This window comes from Bacillus rossius (assembly GCF_032445375.1).
Source record: "Bacillus rossius redtenbacheri isolate Brsri chromosome 4 unlocalized genomic scaffold, Brsri_v3 Brsri_v3_scf4_2, whole genome shotgun sequence".
NCBI lineage: Eukaryota > Metazoa > Arthropoda > Insecta > Phasmatodea > Bacillidae > Bacillus > Bacillus rossius.
The window spans coordinates 48949394-48972551 of record NW_026962011.1 but is presented as its reverse complement, the minus strand read 5'-3'; the positions used below and the strand labels follow the sequence as shown (position 1 = coordinate 48972551).

At 36.0% G+C, this 23158-nt stretch overlaps 1 protein-coding gene across 4 annotated transcripts in view; it reads right to left on the bottom strand.

Annotated features, from left to right (window-relative positions):
* Positions 1–23158, bottom strand: part of LOC134542429 (targeting protein for Xklp2-like) — a 35523-nt gene that overhangs the window by 6616 nt on the left and 5749 nt on the right. Inside the window, exons 2-11 of one of the 4 annotated variants that reach the window (XM_063386655.1) lie at positions 20162–20231; positions 15089–15242; positions 14477–14696; positions 11334–11478; positions 10591–10708; positions 9414–9566; positions 8604–8774; positions 8043–8162; positions 6210–6422; positions 703–887 (exon numbers count right to left, since the gene is read on the bottom strand). In XM_063386655.1, coding sequence (XP_063242725.1) covers positions 703–887; positions 6210–6422; positions 8043–8162; positions 8604–8774; positions 9414–9566; positions 10591–10708; positions 11334–11478; positions 14477–14696; positions 15089–15242; positions 20162–20231 — 1549 coding nt within the window. Of the gene's footprint in view, positions 1–251; positions 888–6205; positions 6423–8042; positions 8163–8603; positions 8775–9413; positions 9567–10590; positions 10709–11333; positions 11479–14476; positions 14697–15088; positions 15243–20161; positions 20232–23158 lie in introns of those variants that run through there. The other 3 variants (XM_063386657.1, XM_063386656.1, XM_063386658.1) reach the window with 3 other exon arrangements.

The window sequence follows — 23158 nt, the reverse complement described above, 5'->3', positions numbered from 1 at the left end:
TTCCAATGTTCCCTCCGCAAAGTACAATACTACAGAACATTTACATCTCACAGCCGTCTACAAAGCAACTGTGGTAATCCTTCCGTGTCAAGGTAAAGAGTGTGATTATTTACATTCAGCCCAGAAAGTTTTATAGGAAGATGACGTCTGCACAGTCATTGTATGTAACTGACCTGACAATCACATCTCAAAGTTACCTAAACCTAATAAAATAGGAACCTATGCTTAGGAATGCAGTAAAAGACACTAAGTAATTACAAAATTTTTATTTTATGAAACCAAAACAATATTACGCACAATTCTTGAAAATGTAGAAAACAGAGTATAAATAGTACTTTTCTTCACATTATAATATTGCTCCAAAAATGCTACAAAATGTATATCTTCAGAGGGTGAAATTATGGAGTTCTACAAAAACTTTTTCCAGAGTTCTACAGTATCTCTTTTCCTTTCAATTAACAAAAATCTATGATGAAAATATATGTATAAATTATAAAAATTAAGCTCCAAGTATACTAACTTCTGTAAATACTGTTTCCATTCATACATTTATGCCTAGAAAAAAAGGGGCTAATTGTAACTGTAAAATTTTGTTACCAGTTGCATTATCTTACTTACTACATAGACAGCTTTCTCTTTATTTTCTTCTAATCTTCAACATGTCCGAAAATGTATGTCCTTAAAGTAATACAAGAAACTTACTGACTGTCTGGGTCTGCCTTTTTCGAGCGATGGGCAAAAGGCGTCTCTGGTGAAGTCAGTTTTTTGTCTGAAAATTTCCTTTTTGGAGTGTTGAACTTTGGAATAGGCTGCGCTCTAAACCTCTCTGCCAGTTTACGCTGTGCCAGAGCTTCCGCCTCTGCTTCAAGACGTTTGCGCTCCCTGTACTGCACAACAAAGAAGCAACCTCTAAATCTTGCAAATCCTTGCAACATTTTAAGAAAAGGAAGTTAGCATATTAAATTAGTACATTTGAGGAAAAGTACATGTAAATGGGACCTGAAGAAAATGTCATTAATTGCGGAAAAACTTAAATTAGGAGAATGGAAATACGGTTATCCACTGTATGTACCCTGGAATGTTAACACAATAATTAAATCCATTCTCTGCATCATACAGACACTGATGCACAATATGAATGTTTTAATTATAAACAAAATTCAAACAAATGCAATTTTAAAATAACAATTTGAATTTTATTTTGGTAGGTTAAGGTATTCACTTAATTATATTCCAATTAACAGTCTAAACTGATACCAATGCACAAAAATTCAATAATTTTGTTTCATTGAAGACAAACTAACTATTTACTGCATCTCCTCAATTAATGAGTCCAAATATCTATAAAGCATAAAATAACAAAGATTTTAAATAAAATAAATTCATGAAAGTTTAGCATATTATTTTTTCTGACCTAGTATTTGGTTAAAATATATTATGATATATTTATATTTAGTCTTTAGTCCAATACTGAAATCTTGGTTTCCTTTAATTGCTGGTTGCTGAGTTCCTCTATTTTCTTGTCAACATGATTTAACTGCTCAGACAACTGTCTGGACAGTTAAACCAAGAACAGAAGTTTCTCAAAATGGAAACTTCTTCGAGGGCTTTCTGCTCCCCTAAATTTTTTTTACTAAGTTGGAAATATCTTTTATTCAAGCTTCCCTATTTTTGAATCATTTTGTAACATAAAATTTGTGTTATAGCCTTTTAAATACGTTAGGTTTTAAAAAAAAAATTAGATAATTTAATTTGTTATGTCTTTTAAATATGTTTGGTTGTGAAATTAGTTTCTGATGAAATAAGGTTTTTAAGCCATGCTTGCCAACATATGAACTCTGGTGTTTTTGGCGCACGAGTACAGAGTGTCTACTGGTCTTCCTTTCCAAAAATCAGTGACTTTTGGTGACTTTTGGAGCCCACTTTCTGTCATTTTTGGTGACTTTTTTTTACTAAAAATTGTATTAAATTAAAACGGATATTGAATATAGGTCTAGTTTACTTATCAACGGTTAAGCTTATTGTTAAATAAATGGGATCACATGCAGTTTAAAATGCTAAACTTGACCTTAAAAAAGTTTTACTTTAAGCAGCTTTGGAGGGTAATGAAAAATAAATCCAAATAATCGATAATGACTTAATTTACAAATAAATAAATAGGCGAAACTAACAGGTATTTGAAATATAGTCTGTCATTTATAAACATATTTTGTTCCTAAGTTTTTTCAATTCTAAGAGCGTAATTTCATGTGCTGCTCTTTTCCTTGCATTCACAGATTCATCCTCTTTAATCTTCTTCTTCATCAGGTCATCTCTTCTTTTTGATGCAGCATTTCTGAAGTTTAAAATCATCTGTTTAGATATAGTATGAGAAAAAGTTTCAATTCCACCTGTAACATAAAAAATTTGAGATTTAAAATTATTGATAAAGAAATATTTAAGTCTAACTTACATTCAGAAAGCATTTCTTTTTAAACCCACCTGGAAGAGAAGACACATGGTCATGAACAAGTCTTTGGGCAACTAAAGATTTCTCTTGAAGATTTTCCACTAAGAACTCCTTATTGAAAGAAAAACTTCTCTCAACTGCTGCATTACCATGAAAGCAAATCAAAAAACGCTGAATGAAAGAAACAAACAGGTTATGGGCATTCTCCATTGCCGAGCTTAGCAGTTGAAACAAAAACTTATCTAGGCTATCCTTTTTCCAGTTAAAGAACTTTGTTGCTTTCAGAACTTCAGGAAGTGCACAAAACTTAGCATATTCTCTTAACACAACATCCCCATCTGCTGGTGACAGGTGATTGAGAGAAATAAGTTCTTCAATGGCAATCTTGGCCCTCGAGGTTCTGACATCTTTGACAATCACTGAAGGAGATAAGCAAGTGGACCCAAGCACAATTCGCTTCCTTAAAGGGCTTTTCTCTTCAAGCTTGGAAAACAACTGTAACAAAAACTGTTTGCAATCTGCTTTAAATCTAAGAGAGTGTAGTTCTTTTACTTTCTTTAGGCAAAATGTTGCTCTAAAACCAATTTCAATAGAATCTGGCATTCTTAGGTCAGTCTCATTTTTGACATTCAAATGTTTTAACTGGGATGCACTAACAACCTTTTCCATTGCAGATTTTGTAAACACTCTACTCGCAATGTTCTTCATCAACTGGAAAACTTCTTGATAAAGAAAAGGCAGTAGGGGATCGTTTCTCTGAAAACATGTCAAAAATTCTTCCAGCTCTTCAGATATCATGGCAGAGAAATGTAGCTTAGCTTCTAGTACTGGGTCTTCCAACAAGGCCTTCTTTACCACATGAAAGTTCTGGGAGTTTGGAGGATTCTTTTCAATCTCTTTGTCTGTAACGTATTTCTTCAGATGTGGAATAATTTCTGAGCACCTTTTCATCACAGATGAGTTTTCAGTCCATCGTATGGCACAGAACTTTTTCGGGAACATTCTGGAGCCAGTGATCTGTTGATAAACTGCACGACGAGATGGGTAGTTCTTGAAAAGACTGTAAAGTGCTCTAAGAAACTCATTAAGTTGCCAACCAACTTTTGCATGAGCTGTTTTGTATGCACCATTTACAATGTGCAATGAACAGGTGCCTAAGTCCAAGATTTCTTTTTCGCTGTCAAGAGTACATCTCATGTAACTTTTCAGGTCGGAAATCAGTTTCAAATTAACATTGGGTCCATCAGTTGCAATTTGCACCAAGCCTCCTAGAGACAGGTCAGCTTCTCCAATGCATACAATAAGATTATTGAGCAAATCTGCAGCTTTTGAATGCTCCAGGAAAGCAGATGTCAGATATTTTGTACAAACACAACTGTTTTCTGCATCCCAATACTTTACAACAATGTCCATTTGCCCCTTTTGGCAAACATCGTTTAAACTTTCGTCAATTGACAAAGCATAAAATGGGCTTTTCTGAACACTATGTGACACACATTTCGCAAAATGGGGTCCAAGTCCATATGTTATGCTGTATGCAATTTTATCCTTATGCATTTTCATTTTAGAGGCTAGAGAGCTATCTGGGAACATAATGGGAAACAGCTTCACTGCTAATTCTCCCGAGCGGGATGAAGCATGTGTGAAAACACAGTGAGTTGCCCACACAATCTCTGCTTTTGTCACACTGTCATTAACTAGGAAAGTTGACAGCCTTGATGGTTCAGCAGTATGTTCTTGGCTAGAAGCAGACGTGCTAGGCTTAGGTTCTGGCAAAGATGGACTGGGTGTATTAGCCTGAGGAACACTCATGGAAGGCCCGTCAGTATCCATGGGTATAGCTCTGAAGGAAGACAGAGTTTTTTGTTTTCCAGATTTCAGGCAACTGGAAAATTCACTATGCTTCTTGCCTTTCTCGTGGCTTTTTATTGCATTCACACCAGAGTGGGACACATCAATTTGATTTTTACAAAGAGAACAAAAACCAAAAAATTTATCTTTGCCTTTTCTCAGCCAAGTTCTCCATCCTTCTTCTTCCAACCACATCTCTTGGAAGTGGCACTTACCCGGCATCTTGTAAAAAAACTGTTACACAAACACTTCATTCATTAAAAAAAACTGTCAACATAGTGAACCGTGGGGCAGTCTACAACTATTGAGCCTTGTGGGCGGTTAAAACAGATTGGCCTACATGAAAATATACACACTTAACCAACTCACTGTAATTTTAATAAAAAATAAATTACCGATTGTTAATTAGTGAGAATGGGGCCCATTTCTACTTCTTTCACAAAGAAATATCATTACAAAAAACGCCGGCCGTTTACTAATTGTAAATAATGCGTCATAAAACGTAGCGGCCACGAAATCAAAAAAAAATAAACTTAACCTCCCCAAACTGTTGTACGCCGGCATATTATTAATTATAAATTATGTTTGGCTGAAACATAATAAACTATAACTGCAAGGACACCAAAAAATACCGTCCGCGAATAATCCAAACAAACGCAGTTGTTTCATGTGAGAGCAAAGCATATAACATATTGCCAACATTGATCGAAGCGTAGGTGAAAGTGAGAACCAGTCTAGCAGTTACAGCGTCATTATTTAAAAAAAAAAACATATTCCTACATACAAAACCTTACATCCTCACTGAATAAAAAAAAGGGCGGAAACGATATATCTGTTCCTTAAATAAATAATTAACAACGCAACAGCTTTCGAAGTGTGCTTGTCAGCCCTGGGCGTCCCACGATACTCGCACGTGGTACAAACACGATTATTATCCTACACTTAATGTTTGGGTTTGCTCTTGTTGGTAAGATATATGGTCCCATTGTACTAGTACGTACACAATAGTTCTCGTACGTTTGTTACATCATGTAATCGATCGGTATTCTTTTCTCCTCGCTTGCACTTGACAAAGAAAAAACACTACGGACGGCGCAGTGAGATAGATAGCGAGAAAGATGGATATTTCAGCCGTTATCTCTATCGAAGGGAGGGCAAGTAAACAGGTGTTCCAGAGGTTTTTGCGAGTTACATCACATTTATGTTCTCCACAAAAAAAAATCGGTGCCCTCTTTCCAAACTTCGTGACTTTTCGGTGACTTCCGTGACCCTACCCCAAATTCCATGACTTTTCCATGACTTCCGTGACTTCCGTGACCAGTAGACACCCTGGAGTATGAGGCAAGGCTAGCGCGTCATGATGCCACGAGAAACAGCTGAGAAGCAAAGTGTGTGGTCAGTCAGCGGGCTGCGGACTTTTAGAGAGTTTCTGTGGGCTACCAGCGGGCGTCGGACGTCTCCGATACGCCCTCGGGACGGACTGCCATGGCCAATGGAGAAGCCAACAATCTGCAAGAAGTTCCGCTCTGCAATTTAAAATCAGTCCTAAACTTTGACAAGTAACAGTTTAAACGTCCCCAAGGCGAAGAGCAAATGAAAGTTGTGCATAAAGTTTGAAATAGTAAACTTTTTAAATATATTTTATTTTATTTTATTTTAGTTTGATGTGTGTTTTGACACACCAGTTTAATACTAAGGAAATACCTGTAGAGGAAAGCAACAATTTCTTAGGCTTTCGTACACAAAGTACCTAAATAAAAAATAAAAAATTTAACGTTTAAAAAACTGAACGAAAATATTTTTTCCAACATACTCAAAACCCTACTCATAAACAAATGCACGCACATTATCAACACAGAAAAAAAAAATTAAAAGAGGTAAAGAGAAACATGACAATGATGAAACCTGCCTCCTTTCTCAATTCTTCTAATTGCTCCATCTCTGCTTGCACCTTCTCGTCAAACTCTTTACGCTCCTTTGACCTTAATTCTGTTTTCAAAGTGAGGTTTTGGGGCTTGAGAGGGGGGCGGTCTAGCCTGTGTGGAACAAACGGCTCCTTCTTCAACACAGAGGCCGGGGCGGCCTTGAACACGGCTGGGTTCTTGTTCTCGTCCGAGCCAGCCTGGGCAAAAGGAAGACCAGCATTAGGGAGCTAGCATAGGAGCCTCCGTCGAAATGGAACTCCATTTTACATCATTCATGCTGCACTCTTGCAGTACTAACTTCCTTGCTATTGCTTGCACTATAAATATTTTAATATGTTACTTATTAAGTTTTTAGACTGTGTGAATATTAAGTTTTTTTTTTATGCAAAGCGAACATCAAATTGAATGTTTAAAATATTCGCAAATTCAATTGGAAATGCAAATATTGTTCTCAATGAAGCTATAACTAAAATACAGGATTGAAGTAACAAAAAAAATCATCATTTGTAACATTTGTAATGTTTAAACTGATTAAAACCAATTGATGCCTATATAACATTGATAAAAATTGTAAAAACCATGCACAATATTAATTTTGAGCATTAATAAAAGCAAACGGAGTGCCTTCTGAGTTTTTTTTTAAAAACTAACTTTATCAAGCAAAACACAAACACATAAAAAAATACTAATTTTCATGAGCGAATCTTAGGCTTTTAAAGATTTGTTAATAAATGTGAAGCTTCACATCAAATGCGAAGCTTAACATCACAACAACATCAAATATTACAAATAGTAAATTTCCTGGTGAAGTCAACCAATATTTTAAAAAGCTTTGAATAATTGATCAGTCAAAGCTTTGCATATGCCTATTAGCTATTAGTTTTACAATTCTATGAGGAAACTCATTTACCTGGCAAGATAACAGATATATTAGGTTACACAGTCTGCATGGTATTTTTTTAACATTGCAAACACTGTCAGTCCAAAAGTTAAAACAAATATTTAATTTTAATGAATTTTTTTTTGAATTTTTTTTTAAATTAATGCAAATTGTTTCTATCCCTAGCACTCCATTAATTTTAGTGATAAAAAGATAATAATCACTAACTAATTTATGATTATACTAAATTTCCGATAATCCAGCATGTTCGGGACACTGATGGTGCTGGATTACTAAAAATTCTGAATCAACAGACGGTATATCCCTTAATCGATAAATGCTAAGGGGTAGAGCAAAAAAGCCTACAAGATGGTGTTCGGCTGCAAATACTGTTCAGCAGGAACATAAGGATGAACACTGGTCAAAACTAAAATAACTGTCGAGTTCTGATGAAACTTGAAACACGCAGATCAATCCCGAACCATGCCGAACACTCCCGACCATTTCCAGGCTGCGTACAGCACTTATAACTACCTCTTATGCGAGTGCTGTAAAAGAGTATTTCAACCTAAGCAAAAAAAAAATATGTGTTTAGCTTAAGTTCACTTAGCCGACTTAAGTTTGTACATTCCTAAGGGGTGCTGGACCATCAGACTTTATTAACCATTTTTATTTCGGACTATCGGAAGAGACAGAGTCATTTAGACACTACTAAGTATGTAAAATTACCGATATTTTTTTTTTGCAAACCAAGTTTTCTTGATTTCTCAGAGTTTTCCTAGTTTTCCTGGTTTTCCAGTCATAATTAATTAGTGATGCATTTAAATGTGTAACGGTTACACAACACACAAAAAGATGAAAACGGTGCAGAATTTTTTAAGAAATTTAATCTCCTGAAAACCAAGCATGAAAGATTTTAAATAATATAACAGCCCACCTGGAACGTGGTGTCAGAAGACATGATGGAAAGATCTTGGATGGAGCCCAGCCACTTGCGATGCTGGTTCGGGACCGGATGAGCGCGGAATATGCGTGCCTGCTTCTCTTGCTCGAACACCTGCAAAACAATCTCTCAGCTTTAGTTAAGAGTCAGAGTACTCAAAAAAGGGGGTTGTCTGTAAAGTCGGTTTACGGACGATAATTTTTCGTGTTAACGTCCTAAGAAAACATTGATGAAAAATTGCATACTTTTTAATTTTCAAATATTATATACAGTTTTTGCAAATTTAATTTAAATAACTTGTTTAAATATAATCACGAACAATTAGTTAAAAAGCCAAAAATTACTTCTATCAAAAATTATGCATTTATATTATTTACCTGCTTTAATAATAAAGCCAGGTAAAGAGTTAACAAGGTAATAAATTGGTGCCTAGTTAATCCTTTACATGCATGAGCAGTCCTACAGTCCACACCAATATTACTTAATAACAACTTAATACACTCCTCTTACCAGCCTCCTTACTTACTTCTATAAACAAAATAAAAAAGAACTTGCCATTCTGATTCTTTCTTCTTTACGACGAGCCATTTCTTTATCACGCTCCTCAAAACTGAATGGTTGAATTTCAGTCGATTTCTTCAATGGTGTATTTTTTCGGGCTTCAATAGGAACCCCAAAGTTGAATACTTCTTTTTGCACAATCACTGCCTCCCCCTCTTTGTCCACCTTAAAAATAAATAAATAAATAAATCAAAGTTTTTTTGCATTGAATAAGTATTCAAAATCACCAAAATCACTACTAATATGGGACCCCCCCCCCAAGATTACAGTAGGGGTGAACCACTGTAAGTCAAGTGAGTGTTCTTAAATTATAAATTGTTAAGAAGCTTATTCCAAGGATATTGTTACATCCATTGAGTCCTCTCGACGTCTAGTTCCCTCGATAGGGTTTCTGCCAGTTGTGCCTGCCTTAGGCGCTAACGTACGAGACGGTACGATAGGTGTCACGTGAAGGTGTTTTGTGACTTTATTAACCTATTCAAAAGACGAACCACATGTACCTAGCCACCCCTGAAAAATGATGAGTTGGAGGCAAAGTTTTGGTAGTGTAAACATTTAAGGAAGTATACTCTAGAACAAACCATTCTACTACAGTATCGCATTGCTGGATTTAACTCATTACTTAAGATTCCAAAATCCTTTGTTACTTTTTTTTTTTTTTAATCTCAAATATATCTGGATTCAGCACAGATTCAGTAAGAAGATTATAGAACAAAATACATATCAACAATTCCTCATGAAAACATGGTGACAGGAAATGCTTCTACAAAAAAATTATGCAACTACTTTCTTGAACAATCATACCTGCACCAACGGTGCGAAGACCTTGGGGTGGTCCAATCGACGCCGGGTGTGGCTGCTGGGCCTCGGGCTGGCAACAGGGAGACATTTGGGTGCCAAGATGTTCCTCGGCACCGGCTGGGCTGTGAACTTGTACGCTGGTACTTCTTCCGGCTCCTGCAGCGAAAGATTCTTTGACACAAGACATTATAAAATGCATTCACACAGCCAGCGCAACAAGATAAAAGTAAAGACACAGAAGAACGGGTATCCAGAAAACAGGATAACTTAATCTTCAAAAACCGACAGGTCAACTTAAGAACTTGAGAATTCCACATTGGAAAAGATGATGCAAAGCAAAAAAAGATTTGATTATAAAAAATTTAAAACTTAAAAACATGAAAATTCAATATATACAAAAAAAATTCCAAGATACTAATGTAATTAGGGAGAATGATTTCTGAACGTAACTGAAGTCTGAAATGGAATAGTTGAATCTTAACTTATTTTTGTTTGATTTAATATTAAATGAAATAAATATTAAGTAGTTTAAGCACACTTCACACAGATAAGCTTTTTGCCAGCAGTTCTAGTTTTTTACCTGTCAGTTAAAACTATTAAAAACTTCAATTGAACCATGCAAAGACCCTGTAAACACATAATTGTTCAATTTCCATTGGATCAAAACTATATTATTTCTTTGGGGGAAACTTGTTGATCTTGCAAATGGCTAGCGGGTTTCCTCATCTAATAATCATTTCTAACATCATTGCATTTCATTAACTGCTCCAATGTATGTCCTCATTCCATGTCATATTTAAGGTAGTGGCAGATACACACATGCCCCTATTCAGAATTCTGAGCAGAAGATGACACACAAAATTATCCATTATGTATTAATAAAAATTTTTAATATATGATAGAGCTGCTTCAATAAATGGCTGAATCATCGCCTTTCAAAAATGAAAAAAATAAATGATATCAGCTAAACCATAGCCAACTTGGCATCTTGACCACTACCTGGTCCTTCCCTGAAGAGGTCTGTGACTATTTCCTTCTCCCAATACCTAGCTCTTAACCTCGAGCTAGGAAATAGAGAATATTGCTAAAATGACGAAACTTACTAAATCATTCCAAATGCAAATAAAACAACATTAATAACACCACCCTGAATTTCATAGCATTAATGTATTGTACTTACTTTCTTTTTGATTTCAGTCAACTTGAAAGGTTCCGGGTTCGTAAATTTCGGAATCCGTTTTCCTAGCTTCGGAGACTGGAATATTTGGGGATTTAATGGCTGCGGCAATATCTTGTGCCTGAAAAAAAATTCTTGAAATAAAAAAATCAAGTATTTAAATCAGGTACAGTTTTCTTATTGTACAGAGATACCTCAAACCATGGAAGGAAAGTGACCTGATCACTCAACCACAGCATTCCCTAAAAACTGTCTACTGGATCACAGAAGTAATTACCAACTTCATATTTACATGTATTTTCATAAACACACATAAATCTACACAAAAGTATGCAACTATTATCATTGATATTTACTTACAATGCCACATTTGCAAAATAATTGTCTTTTTCAAAGCTTATTTGAAATCGTGGCTTGTAAAACTAATGACAAGTCTTATTAAAAAATATTAAGTTTAAAGTTTGATTTCTCTTCACGTTAAGGCCAAGTTTTAATTTCCCCCTCTTCCAAATACAGTGGCGCTGCTGGTGGCATCGATCAGAAACACTGTTGATACTATCACGCATCCGTGATAAGTTTGTCTCGAGCTGTCTTCCACAGTACCCTTTCAGCTTTCCGAGCCCAGACACTTAATTCTCGACCTGACAGTAACTCACGTGACCACACGTACATTTCGTTGACTTCTTGGGGAGCTTCACGACCCAGAAGAGAGACTGACGAGGGGAAGTCGCACGCGGAACACTCACCGGGACATCTCCTCGAACTCTGCCTCCTCCCGCTCTTCCCTGGAGGGGTAGAGCACCTGGCGGGCACGCGTGCCGGCCGTCAGATGGGGCGAGCGCGGGACCGTGGGGACCAGAGCTCTCGTGTTCCGCGGCAACGAGCGGTCCCCTGGGCAGGACACAGCACCGTAGTACCTTTGAATATATATACTGTATAGAAGTCGCGAGTGGATAGGATTTACTCTACGTTTTTCAGAAACGTATGATAAGCAGCTTGGGAACTTCACCGCTGCAGTGCGCTGCCGTAACGGCCTGTATCGTCTTAGTTGTTATTTACACGTTAGAGTGCAGCACTGTCGCCCGCTGTCATTCCCCGCACCCCCCACCAATCATTCACTGCAGCTCGAGGACGTTCAACGGGAGGGGGAAGGGGTGTTTGAAGAGTTAGACACTTGTCCGCTAGGGACCACCACGAGTCGATGCCCTTGAGATGGTGACGATTGCGGCGGTGAATTAACCAACTACCTCAAAACCGTATTAGAAATTTGAACCTGGGCTGGCGACTTCTATACAGTATATATATTCAAAGGTAGTACTACCCTCCACTCAACGCACAATACTTGCAGTTGAGCATGTCAAGCCTACCTGAGCACACACACAGTGTACAGGGCTTCAGAACAAAACCACACGATTTAAAAACTTTTCATTTAAGATGACGCTAAGGGTGAATGAGAAGTCCTGGTTCTGCATCTGGTTTTAAAACTGTATTTTTAAAGCAATATTTAGGCATGAAAGCAGTCACGGGACTTCTATTACACCTTTATCTTCATTTCTACAACTTAAAAGGATATGGTTACCGCTCAAATTTCAGTTTCCCTATGCACGAAGAGAAAACAAGAGCGCCACTTCAAGGCATTGTGCTCAAGAGGCAATACCATGCTAGGAGCATCAATAAGCATCACACTTTTTATTCCACCTCGCCAACATACACACACATACACCTGTCCAAGACAACCCCATTAACGTATCTTACAGTCTTCTCTCACTTCAGCATTCTCGTTATTGACACTACACATTCTGTTTTTCACCTCCAGTGATGTGTCGTTCGTGAACAATTTGTTCAAAATGAATGAATCTTTGAGCAAACAAAATCACGTGATTTGTTCACAATGTAAAGAATCGGTTCTTTGAGAGGTGATTCCTAGAAAGCTGAATACGAGTCAGAAGAAAGAAACGGCGAAAAAACGAGATGAGAACCAGCCATGCAGCCAGTCTGATTCGTTCCTTGGATTCATTTGTGAAATAAATCATGACATCGGGAGTCAGAGTAACCAATAATCGCTGCGTGAGTGTGCATATTGTACACAAGAGCAAACGATACTTATTAAATTAAAATTAAATAGGGAAACATGAAAAGTATCTACACCTGACAATGTCAACGGTTAAGTAGTATTTCAAAATTTATCTTTCACGTACACAAACACAAACTTTGGAAATAAAAAATTAACAAACCAATCTAAAAATAACAGGGAAAATAATAAAAAAATGCACCTTTACATATCACATTTTTGGGTTAATTATTTCACAAATGCTTGTACTGGCTTTTTACAGCAGTTATAAAACCAGGTTGTTATTAATATCATATAAAGAAAAATAACATGTAAAAAAGTTTATTTAACAGTGCTTTTTATTTTAGACACAAATATAATATTAAAATTGTCATCAGCTAACAGTCAGTATACAGTTAGACATCTGGAATTTCAGCTATCTGAGCTGAGCAGATTACGATAACCAACCATGCACAAAGACGCAAAAGGGTAATTGAGTTATGATTCTTGGTTAGTGCCACATGTCGTGGAAGAACGAATCTTTTGAACAAATCATTACACGGGACTGATTCAAATATATAGATTCAGTAAAAATAATTGTTCTGCCCATCACTACTTCACTCTTCTTGGCATTGGTTTTAACAATAATTTGGCAGCCTGTAATCTATTGTGATCTCTAGCTGACATAGGGTTGCCAACATTTTTAAACATGCTCATAAGGGATGCTTACTAGCCACTTGACAGTTAAAATTGATAATTTGATCCCCTTGATAAATCCAGGAGCAATTTAACAAAACCCATTTTTAAACACGTCTATTTATGATGTATTCATTACAGTACTATTAAATTTAAGCCAGAATCATTTAGCAATTAACATTTTACTTAAACTATCATCACAAGCATGGCTGGTGAATCAAATAATTTTCCTACTGAGCTTGAACAAATAACAGGGCTCATTGAAATGTAATGAATGTAAAAATCCTAGCATGCAATTATATTTTTTTGCAAAACAAACCTAAGCAACCAACTTGACAGTTGCCATTTTATGTCCATTTGGGTTTAGCTGGCTTACGTACAGAAGGAATATACAAGGAACAACAGAAGTGAAGAGTAACTGACTACAAGGCATATTTTTGGATCACAAGACAAAAGGTGACCCGTTTCATACATTAAGGGGATAATTATTTTCTCTCCATGATTTGGAAAATCTCGTATAATACAGGATAGTTTGTAACAAGCTGACAGTTTTTTTTGTGTTATTCTTATTTCCTACATTATAAATTTGTAAAGAAATTATTTACTAATTGTTAAATGTTAAATGTTGCATGTTGTGTGTATTGTTTTTGTTTTGTCTTGTATTTTGTATTGTTTTGTTCTGTCTGCATGTACAGTTAATGTGAAGGTTGGAGTTTTTTTTGCATTCACAAGTTTTTTTATGTTAGTTTTAGTTTCACGTAACACGTACATCAAGTCATGTTCCACAATGACACGGTTTCTGCGAGAATACGGGCATGGCAGCAGCAGCTACTAGAAAGACAGAACACAGTGAAATTCTACCTGCCTACACGCTTTTAATTAGTGTACATGCAGCATGAGAGAGCGCAAGCCACGTGGTGGTGATCTGAAATTCTATTATCTATATACCAAAATTACTAGCATTATTACCCCCACAGAATGGCTGTTTTACACGCACAGGCGTAGTCACCCCAAAGTTCGAAACCCATGTACCAGTGGGTTTTAGCTGTCTTCATGTGCAAACAAGTCCAAGTTTCTACTCATTTCATCACTAAAAAACTATCTCAGTTAAATAAAGAGCACAATGAAAAACCCGATGCTTACCTGGCATTCTGGAGTGAAATCTTTTTGGAGTCTTAAACTGAAATTTCAACACAGCTTCAGCCAAGCTTACATATTTCTTTGGGTTTTCTAATCTTTGATCATGTGTCTCCTCTCTTTCACGCTTCACGTGCGACAATAACTCAGGCACGGCACTAGGTTCATCATGAAGTTTCACGGAAGCGACCTCCCCTTTATTTGGGATGCGGGCCAACACTTCCTCCTATAGAAACAGTAATGTTACTACAGCATTAATTTTATTTTCGCAACTCAACAACCCTTTATACAAGATGGTCATTTTTTTTTAAAAAAGAAATTTCATGAAATGTTACAAAAATGTTAAAAATATAGCCACCTGTGTTGGTTGCATCAGAGCTAATAAAATAAAATTAACCATTTAATTATTTAAATACCAACCATTTAATATTCTATAAAATAAAAGTATTTCTTTAAGCACCCATGGGAATAAACCTTTTCAATCACACTAGAGTAAAAATAAAACCACAGGAACATGACAATCTAATCTGATAAGAGAACAGATCATTAAAACGGGTCTTAGCCCGCTTACACTTCCAAAAATGCTGGCAAACACATTAATGCATTTGTGCTGCTAACCTTAATGAAACTCACGGTCTGCGACATCTTCAGCAGTGTGGCAGCAGCATCCAGACGTGTGTCCACAGCGGGAGACTTGCACTCACTGCTGATGGACTGAGCAGCGTTGCCAACTTGCGGAGTCCCCGCCACGTTGAGAACTCTCATGGTCCGACTGCCAGAACAAAACACACGCGCATCAACCCTCACAAATCAATCAAAAAAATTTTTACTTCCTACAAAACTAAATTCAACGTAAGAGCTGGTAGTTTAATCTCTCACAATACTAAACCTATGTAAAATAAAAAATTCACATTTATACAATACAATACACTATTTAATATAAAAAGAATCTGCAATGTTTCTACTTTTCCAATAACATAGGCCTACACCCCAAAATATTTAAAAAGTTACCAATGTTAACACAACGTTTGGTCTCACACACCATTATGAATTTTTTTTTAATTTTCTCATAATTACCATTATTATGGGCTAAAACTTAAATTTTATTGCATTTGTAATTTTTCACAAATATTTTTAATGAATATTCACTATGTACCATGACTGTGAAAAGTTGGGAAAGTGATAATTGCCAACACTAGTGCAACTTTTTACACCCATTATATTTCATTTTTGAAAATATTGGTAAGAAAAACAAATGCAAGAGAAGCATAGTGTTAAAAATTTCAGGTTTAGCCCTTAAATAATAGTAATGATGATAAAAAATAAATATTTAACATGGCATGTTTTACAAATCCTCTTAATAGTGTTCAGTAAAATACAAGGATGGATTCCACTACTCGTGAAATATGTAAGCTACAAGCTAAAGCGATAATTTCCACATGTTTTTTGTAGACAGTCTTGACTTATTTATAGTTAACTAGCGGACCCAACCGACGTTGTTCTGTTCAAACGTTTTAAATTCGAAAATTTACAGGAAATTTCCCTTAATCTAATCGCAGCGTCATCTGCCAGGTTGAACAGAAATTACTATAATTACTATAAGATACTATAAATGTTATAATGTTATAATTTATTTTACAAACTTATACTTTTATTTTCAAAGAGACATCAATACGTCATAAGTTGCATAGAATAAAATGAGAACTAACAATTTAAAATTGTAGGTTAAGTTGATTGTTATTGAATGCACGTCTATACATAATTAAAAGTAATGAAAAATTGTGTTAAATACTCACTTTGATACTGCACCTTACATATTTTGCACAATGTATATTTTTTATTACATTTTAATATGTAGAATAAAATGAGAACTGACAATTTAAATTTGGAGGTTAAGTTGATTGGTATTGAATTCACGTGTATACATAATTAAAATCACGAAAAATCATGTAAAATACTCACTTCAATACTGCACCTCACAATTTTTAATTACACTTTAAAATGTTATTTCAATAAATAATAATATAATAATCTCAATAACCAATTCTATTTTAATTTTACTGTAATAACAGCAATTCATAAAATCCATCCAAAGATTAACAACAACACAAATAAATACACAACACACACATATATATACTGTAAACCTAAACAATTCAAAGATCAACAATTTATAAATAAAAAATTAATTAAATAAACATTTTCCAGTGGACCAAATTGTGAATCTAAACCATCCTCGAATCCCCGTGAACTCACACAAAAAATTTCATCAAAATCGGTCCAGCCGTCTAGGAGGAGTTCAGTGACATACACACGTACACAAGAAATATATATATAAAGATGTAAGAAACTGAATTGAAGCATCAAAAAACATAAAGCACGTTATAAAAAAAGGCTGTTGGAAATAAAATTTTAGGGACTTCCAGCACAGTTATTTTATTTCTTGACTTTTCTGTGATTTTTGTGACCAGTCCCAGTTTCGTTAATTTTTGTGACTTCCGTGATCTGTAGTCACCCTGAGAGAAAACATCCATTCAACTGCATTCTGCAACTAAGAGTGGAACGAATGATTTCTGGGTAGGCTATGAGAACGTTTACAAAGCAAACAAACATGGCTTTCACCACAGCCAAATACTATACGTATATTGGCCACACAGAGTAACATAATGGAAGAGTTGAGAATTGCCGAGCTACCTGTACGGGTCCATGTCTGCACGCGACAGATCCTACTCTGTTTCCGTGGCATTGTAGAATGAGACTTATGAAACAATACTAAACAAATTCAAAGTAAAATAATAAATAAATATTGTAAGAATAGGTCGTTAATCCACTCTCACCTATAATCAGACAAGTTACAAAAGAACCTTGGATGAGCTGGGGAGGGAGGTGGCAGTCACGTGACCGAAGCTTCTGGCGGGGGTGGGGGCCAGTTGAGCTGTCGCTCGCTTCCGGGAAACAGTGGTCCGGTGTCGTCAGCTCGCGGTCCTAGTTACACGATCCAACGCTATCCATGGCATCAACGTCGGGTCATAAGTCACGGATTTTAAGCGGCACGCCGTTGCGGGGACAGGCACGGGAGATTGTGTACAATGTGGCAACACATTTGAAAGAGCAAAAGCGATTACATAATTTGAAGTACAACATTGTCGAAGCAACAAGTGCTGCAACAAGGGTTTCTCACTCAACTGTAAAAAGAATTTTGGCAGAAGGTAAAGTAAAAAGCAAAAATAGTTTAAGTTTTTCTACTCCCACGGGAAAGAATAAGGAGCGAAAAAAAAGAATCGAAGTAGATGACTTTACGTGCGGCGCTATACGGCGGAAAATTCACGAGTTTTACACCGTTAGAAAAACAATTCCAACATTAAAGAAACTTACCAGGGCATTACGAGAGGACGGAGTTTTAAATTGCAGTAGAGAGTACTTGCGGCATTTGTTAAAACGTATAGGATTTAGGTGGAAGAAATGCCAATCAAAAAGAAAGATTTTGGTAGAAAAACCGGAAATTTCTGCTTGGAGGGGGAGGTATCTACAAACAATTCGTAAATATCGAAATGCAGGTAGAAATATCGTGTATGTTGACGAAACATACCTACATGCAACACATTGCGTTAATTCCTGCTGGCAGTCGAGCACTGAAGTAGGTGTAACAGAATCAATTGGCAAGGGGCCACGTTTGATAATCGTGCATGCTGGTGGAGAAGAAGGCTTCGTTTCTAATGCTTTATTAATTTTCAAATCAAAACAAAAGTCTGGTGATTATCATGATGACATGAACTACCAAAATTTTTCTACCTGGGTAAGACAGAAGCTACTTCGAAATTTACCTGAAAATAGTGTCATAGTTCTAGACAATGCCAGCTACCACAATGTCCAAATAAATAAAAAGCCTACGACCACTACTCTGAAATCTGGCATCCAAGACTGGTTAAAAGCCAACAACATTCAATTCTCCACACACATGACCAAAGCCGATTTGCTACTTTTGGTAAAATCCCACCAAAGCACAAAAAGATTCAAAGTGGATCAAATAATAGAGGAGTGTGGCCATGACACTATTCGTTTGCCTCCTTACCACCCGGATTTGAATCCGATTGAACTAGTGTGGGCAGATTTCAAAGCAAAAGTTTGCGAGGAAATATCTACATCTCTGGACGATAAACGAAAACTGTGTGAGAAATTATTTTGTTCCTATACGGTGGAACAGTGGAAAAAGTGCTGTGATCACGTTAAAAACATTGAAGCCGAATATTTCAAGAACGATGCAATAGTGGACATCGAAATCGACAAGATAATAGTGAATCTTGACTCATCATGTGACGAAAGTTCTTCGGGTGACACAGGATCTAGCACTACAGAAACGGCCGAATGTCTGAACTCAGACTCGAGCTCGGAATAGGTGAGTCGCGTTCAAATAAATTTTAACCGTACTTCCCTGTTATACATAGTTATAAATGTTTTTGTACTTTTACAAAAATTCCTTTGTAAAACTAATTGCCAACGGGTTCGAATCCCGACTCTGGCGTTCTTGATGGTAACCATGTTTTCCAGAAATTAAACAACAGTTGAACGATGTGATGGTTCCTAAACAAAGAACGACGCAAGACCGCAACATAGTGATTTTTAAACTCTCAACTTTCTAGCGTTTTTGTCTGGAGTGTCCGCCTTCTTAATTCATAACAAATCCTTTCCGATAATGTAAAATGCTCAAAATGTGTATCTCAGGCCCTGGGTTTACTTTTTCGCTGCGTTAATTTTATTTGTGTGTGGGCGTCTGCCTTGTTTGTATTAATTGACAGTAAAGTTTGTTATTCGTGTTTGTAAAATAACTTGTTAAATAACTTACGTTTCCTTTGTAGACGATTGGCGTATTGGAAAAAGCTGACGAAATCCTAGTTCCCAATAATCTCATTCAATATAGTTATTACATTAAAAATAACTTAGTTTTTTTCTTGCCATCCTTTTGTCGTTATGGTTTTTTGTTTATATACTTAGCCTTACTCTTTACATTCTTAACAATAGGCGTACAACTTAGACTGAGCGAGATGAGCTCAGATACATACAAAAAAAAAGGTATTAAATACTTGAGTGTTGCCCGCGCAAAGCTGCGGCGAAGAGTTATTTCTTCGTACATAGTTTACTTTGCTACTGGCCAACTGCGTGGGTACGATACCGTGTTCGTGTAAGTCGGGCCGACGCGACGGACAAGGACAAGGGCGGAGTCACTCCCTTCCCCTACTTCCCCTCGACGGTCCACGGGAACTCGCGCATGCGCAGTAAAAGGTTCAGCTCTATCTTGTCGGGTTATAATAATTCAAACACAGTCAACCCAAACTTATTTTCTTAGATTTTTAGCAACTTCACAAAAAATTAAAGAGTTCCTGTGTGTTAAGAAAATAACTGTCACAAAGTTAAATATGTTGAGGGTATAGTTTTTGTATCTAAAACAATTATCTTGAACATAAATTATCAAAACAAGTTTAATTAATAAAATTTTAATGTTTGGTTACTAACCAAAGTGTTAAAAATTTAGCTATGGCCTTTAATAGAATATAACTTTACACATATAGATTGCCAAAAATTATTTTTAAGACATCATTTCATTTTTTTCCTAAAATGATTTTTGGGTTGTGTTTGTAATACTAGTTGTAAATAATAATACTAAATGATACACAAAACCACTAGCATACTCACACCAAGGCTTCATCAATGTCTGAGGTACTCTGACCACCTTCCGACGAGACCATTTCCATTTCTAGGGTTCCTACAAACAGATCGATTTGAAGTCTTTTTAGACTTTGAAGGCCCCACCTACCTGGGCATACACAGGGTGAGCAGGGCTTCAACACACCACACAGTTTAAAACAGCTCAAGATATCCGAGTAATGTTAACGAAAAGCATTTAAGAATATGCTGAGGGTGGATGAGCATTTCTGTTCGCGTATTTTGTTTTTAAACTGGAATTTCAAGATAGTGAAAAGGATTAAACTGAATGTTTTTAGAATTTTTTTCAGCATGAACTATCACGAGATTCTTGAAAGCACTTAAGGAACTGTCATTACACCTTTATCTTCATTTCTCTGCTATATAATGTTCTGGTTACTGCTCAAATCTCATATTGTCCTATGCACAATGAGTAGAGACCAGAAAATTTCGCGATTTCAATGACCTGTAGGATATACTGCATGATCCTCTATGCACGCGGGAAAATTACATTTACTCATTGGCTACTGACTCGTGACACCTGTTAACTGGGACGTTAGTGATTCAATATTTCTTTTGTTAAAGGTTTTTCATTGGCTGAGTATCATTCAGATAAACTGTGGCCCAATCACTGATGCAGTTTTTGGATTCTAGACTATCACGAAATGAATCCGCAAATTTTTCCGGTCTCTAACAATGAGAAGACTGTGAATCAGCTCAGGGGCTTGCACTTATAGAAGATACCATGCTAGCCAGCACCAGTGAGCATCACCCTCATCAATCCTCCTCACTAACACAAATATACCCCTTACTAGATGGTCTCCTCAAGTCACTGTTTCACGATCAGTATTCAATGTTGATGAACCTTCCATTTCAGGTCATGATTTTATATTAATCACTGATCAACTTTTAGACTTTTTCAATTGTTAAACTTTCATGAAATGAAAAATATACACAGCGCATACATTTTGCATAATTAGATGCCAAAGATACATTTTTAACGTTTTTGGGTAGTACAAATAAGGAGAATTTAATTTATTGTAGAACTGAAACTTGTTAGGTATAACTTCAATGCCATTGGCTACTTCATGATAAGGTTTGCATTTCTAACTCAAAAACTCATTTCATGTTTCTTGGCTGTCAAAATCGTTAGAAATTTGAGAATTTCGAAATGCCAGGTAAAATTAAATAATATTTTCTGAAAGAAATTCAAACCATTTCTTGAAGTAGCCAGTGGCAACCTAAAAAGTTTCAGTTCTGCAATAAATTAAATTCTCCTTATTTGTACAACCAAAAAATGTTAAAAATGTAACTTTGGCAGCTAATTATGCAAAAAGTATGCACTGTATATATTTTTCATTTAGTGAAAGTTAAACAATTGAAAAATCCTACAAGTTTATCTGTAATTACTGTAAATAAAAATCTTGACCTAAAATGGGAGGAACCCCCTTAAGATTTACTAAATTGAAATAAATATGTAAATTTCTTTTTTTCTATTGCTGGCTACGTGTAGTGAAAACAAAGTGAAAATTATCTAACACAGTATTTAGAACCCCAGAATTCTTATAATCAATGCCAACAGCTACCACATGTTTTCGGCACCCAGGATTATTATTTTATTGGTTTTGTGTTGCAATTGAGATATTCTTGATAGCATTAGTTTAGAAATGAAAAATTGAATGATTTTTTTAATGCTAGTTACATATTCAAATTATGCTGACCCAGCAAAACATCATTTATCAGCAAGTTAAGTAAAGAGTTTAGAATAAGTAATAAAAAAAATCATTTTGCTTCTGCAAAATGCTTACCCACCACACATCATACGAACCATATGTTGCAAAACACATGTATAAAAAAAGTACGCTATAAATATGTAGTTGGGCGGTATTTGCGGGAAAAAAAATGTTAAAAATCCGAAAATACCTTTATTATATGCTCTTCAACTTCCTCTTTTCATTAAAAGCGGCGGAGATAAGAAATTCCTAATACTTTATTAGATATCAAATTTTTAAATTTCATTACAATACCAGTGCATTCATGTGGCTTTCACATTGTTTCTTGTTTAAGAGTATCTATTTTTTTATTGGATAATGATGTCAAATGATTGTTCGTGATAGGCCAGAATTCAAATAAACCAATACGTGATTATTTAGTTCATTTATTGTTTAAAACGGTGTTTAATAACCGCCTCCAACTTAGGTGAGTTTTTATCGTGTCTAATTAGTCTTATTTGTTATTCGGATATTGTTGCGCAAGTAATAAGAAAGAAAAAATTTTTACGTGAGTTGTTACTGTTCATCCTTTGTCCCGGCTTTGAATATATATACTGTATAGAAGCCGCGAGTGGATAGGATTTACTCTACGTTTTTCAGAAGCGTATGATGAGCAGCTTGGGAACTTCACCGCTGCAGTGCACTGCCGTAACGCCCTGTATCGTCTTAGTTGTTATTTACACGTTAGAGCGCAGCACTGTCGCCCACTGTCATTCCCCGCACCCCCCAACCTATCATTCACTGCAGCTCAAGGTCGTTCAATGGGAGGGGGGAGGGGTGTTTGAAGAGTTCGACACTTGTCCGCTAGGGACCACCACAAGTCGATGCCCCAGAGATGGTGGCGATTGCGGCGGTGAATTAACCAACTACCTCAAAACCGTATTAGAAATTTTAACCTGGGCTGGCGACTTCTATACAGTATATATATTCAAAGGTCCCGGTTTGTTAGGTCAGGTCAGTTACATTATAAATACTTTAAAACTAAAGAACCATTGAAATTAATTAATATTATTTTTAATTTACGCTTAGTTTCAAAATATTTATAATGTAACTGACCTGACTTAATCGACCATTTTCATTAATTAGGCATTCACAAACACATGACAATAAAAAAAATTGCGGCGGTGGAATGATTACACACGTCTTGTATTGCAAAATAAGAACAGAGATATCTCCTAAAGTATTTGGAATTTCTTATCTCCGCCACTTTTAATGA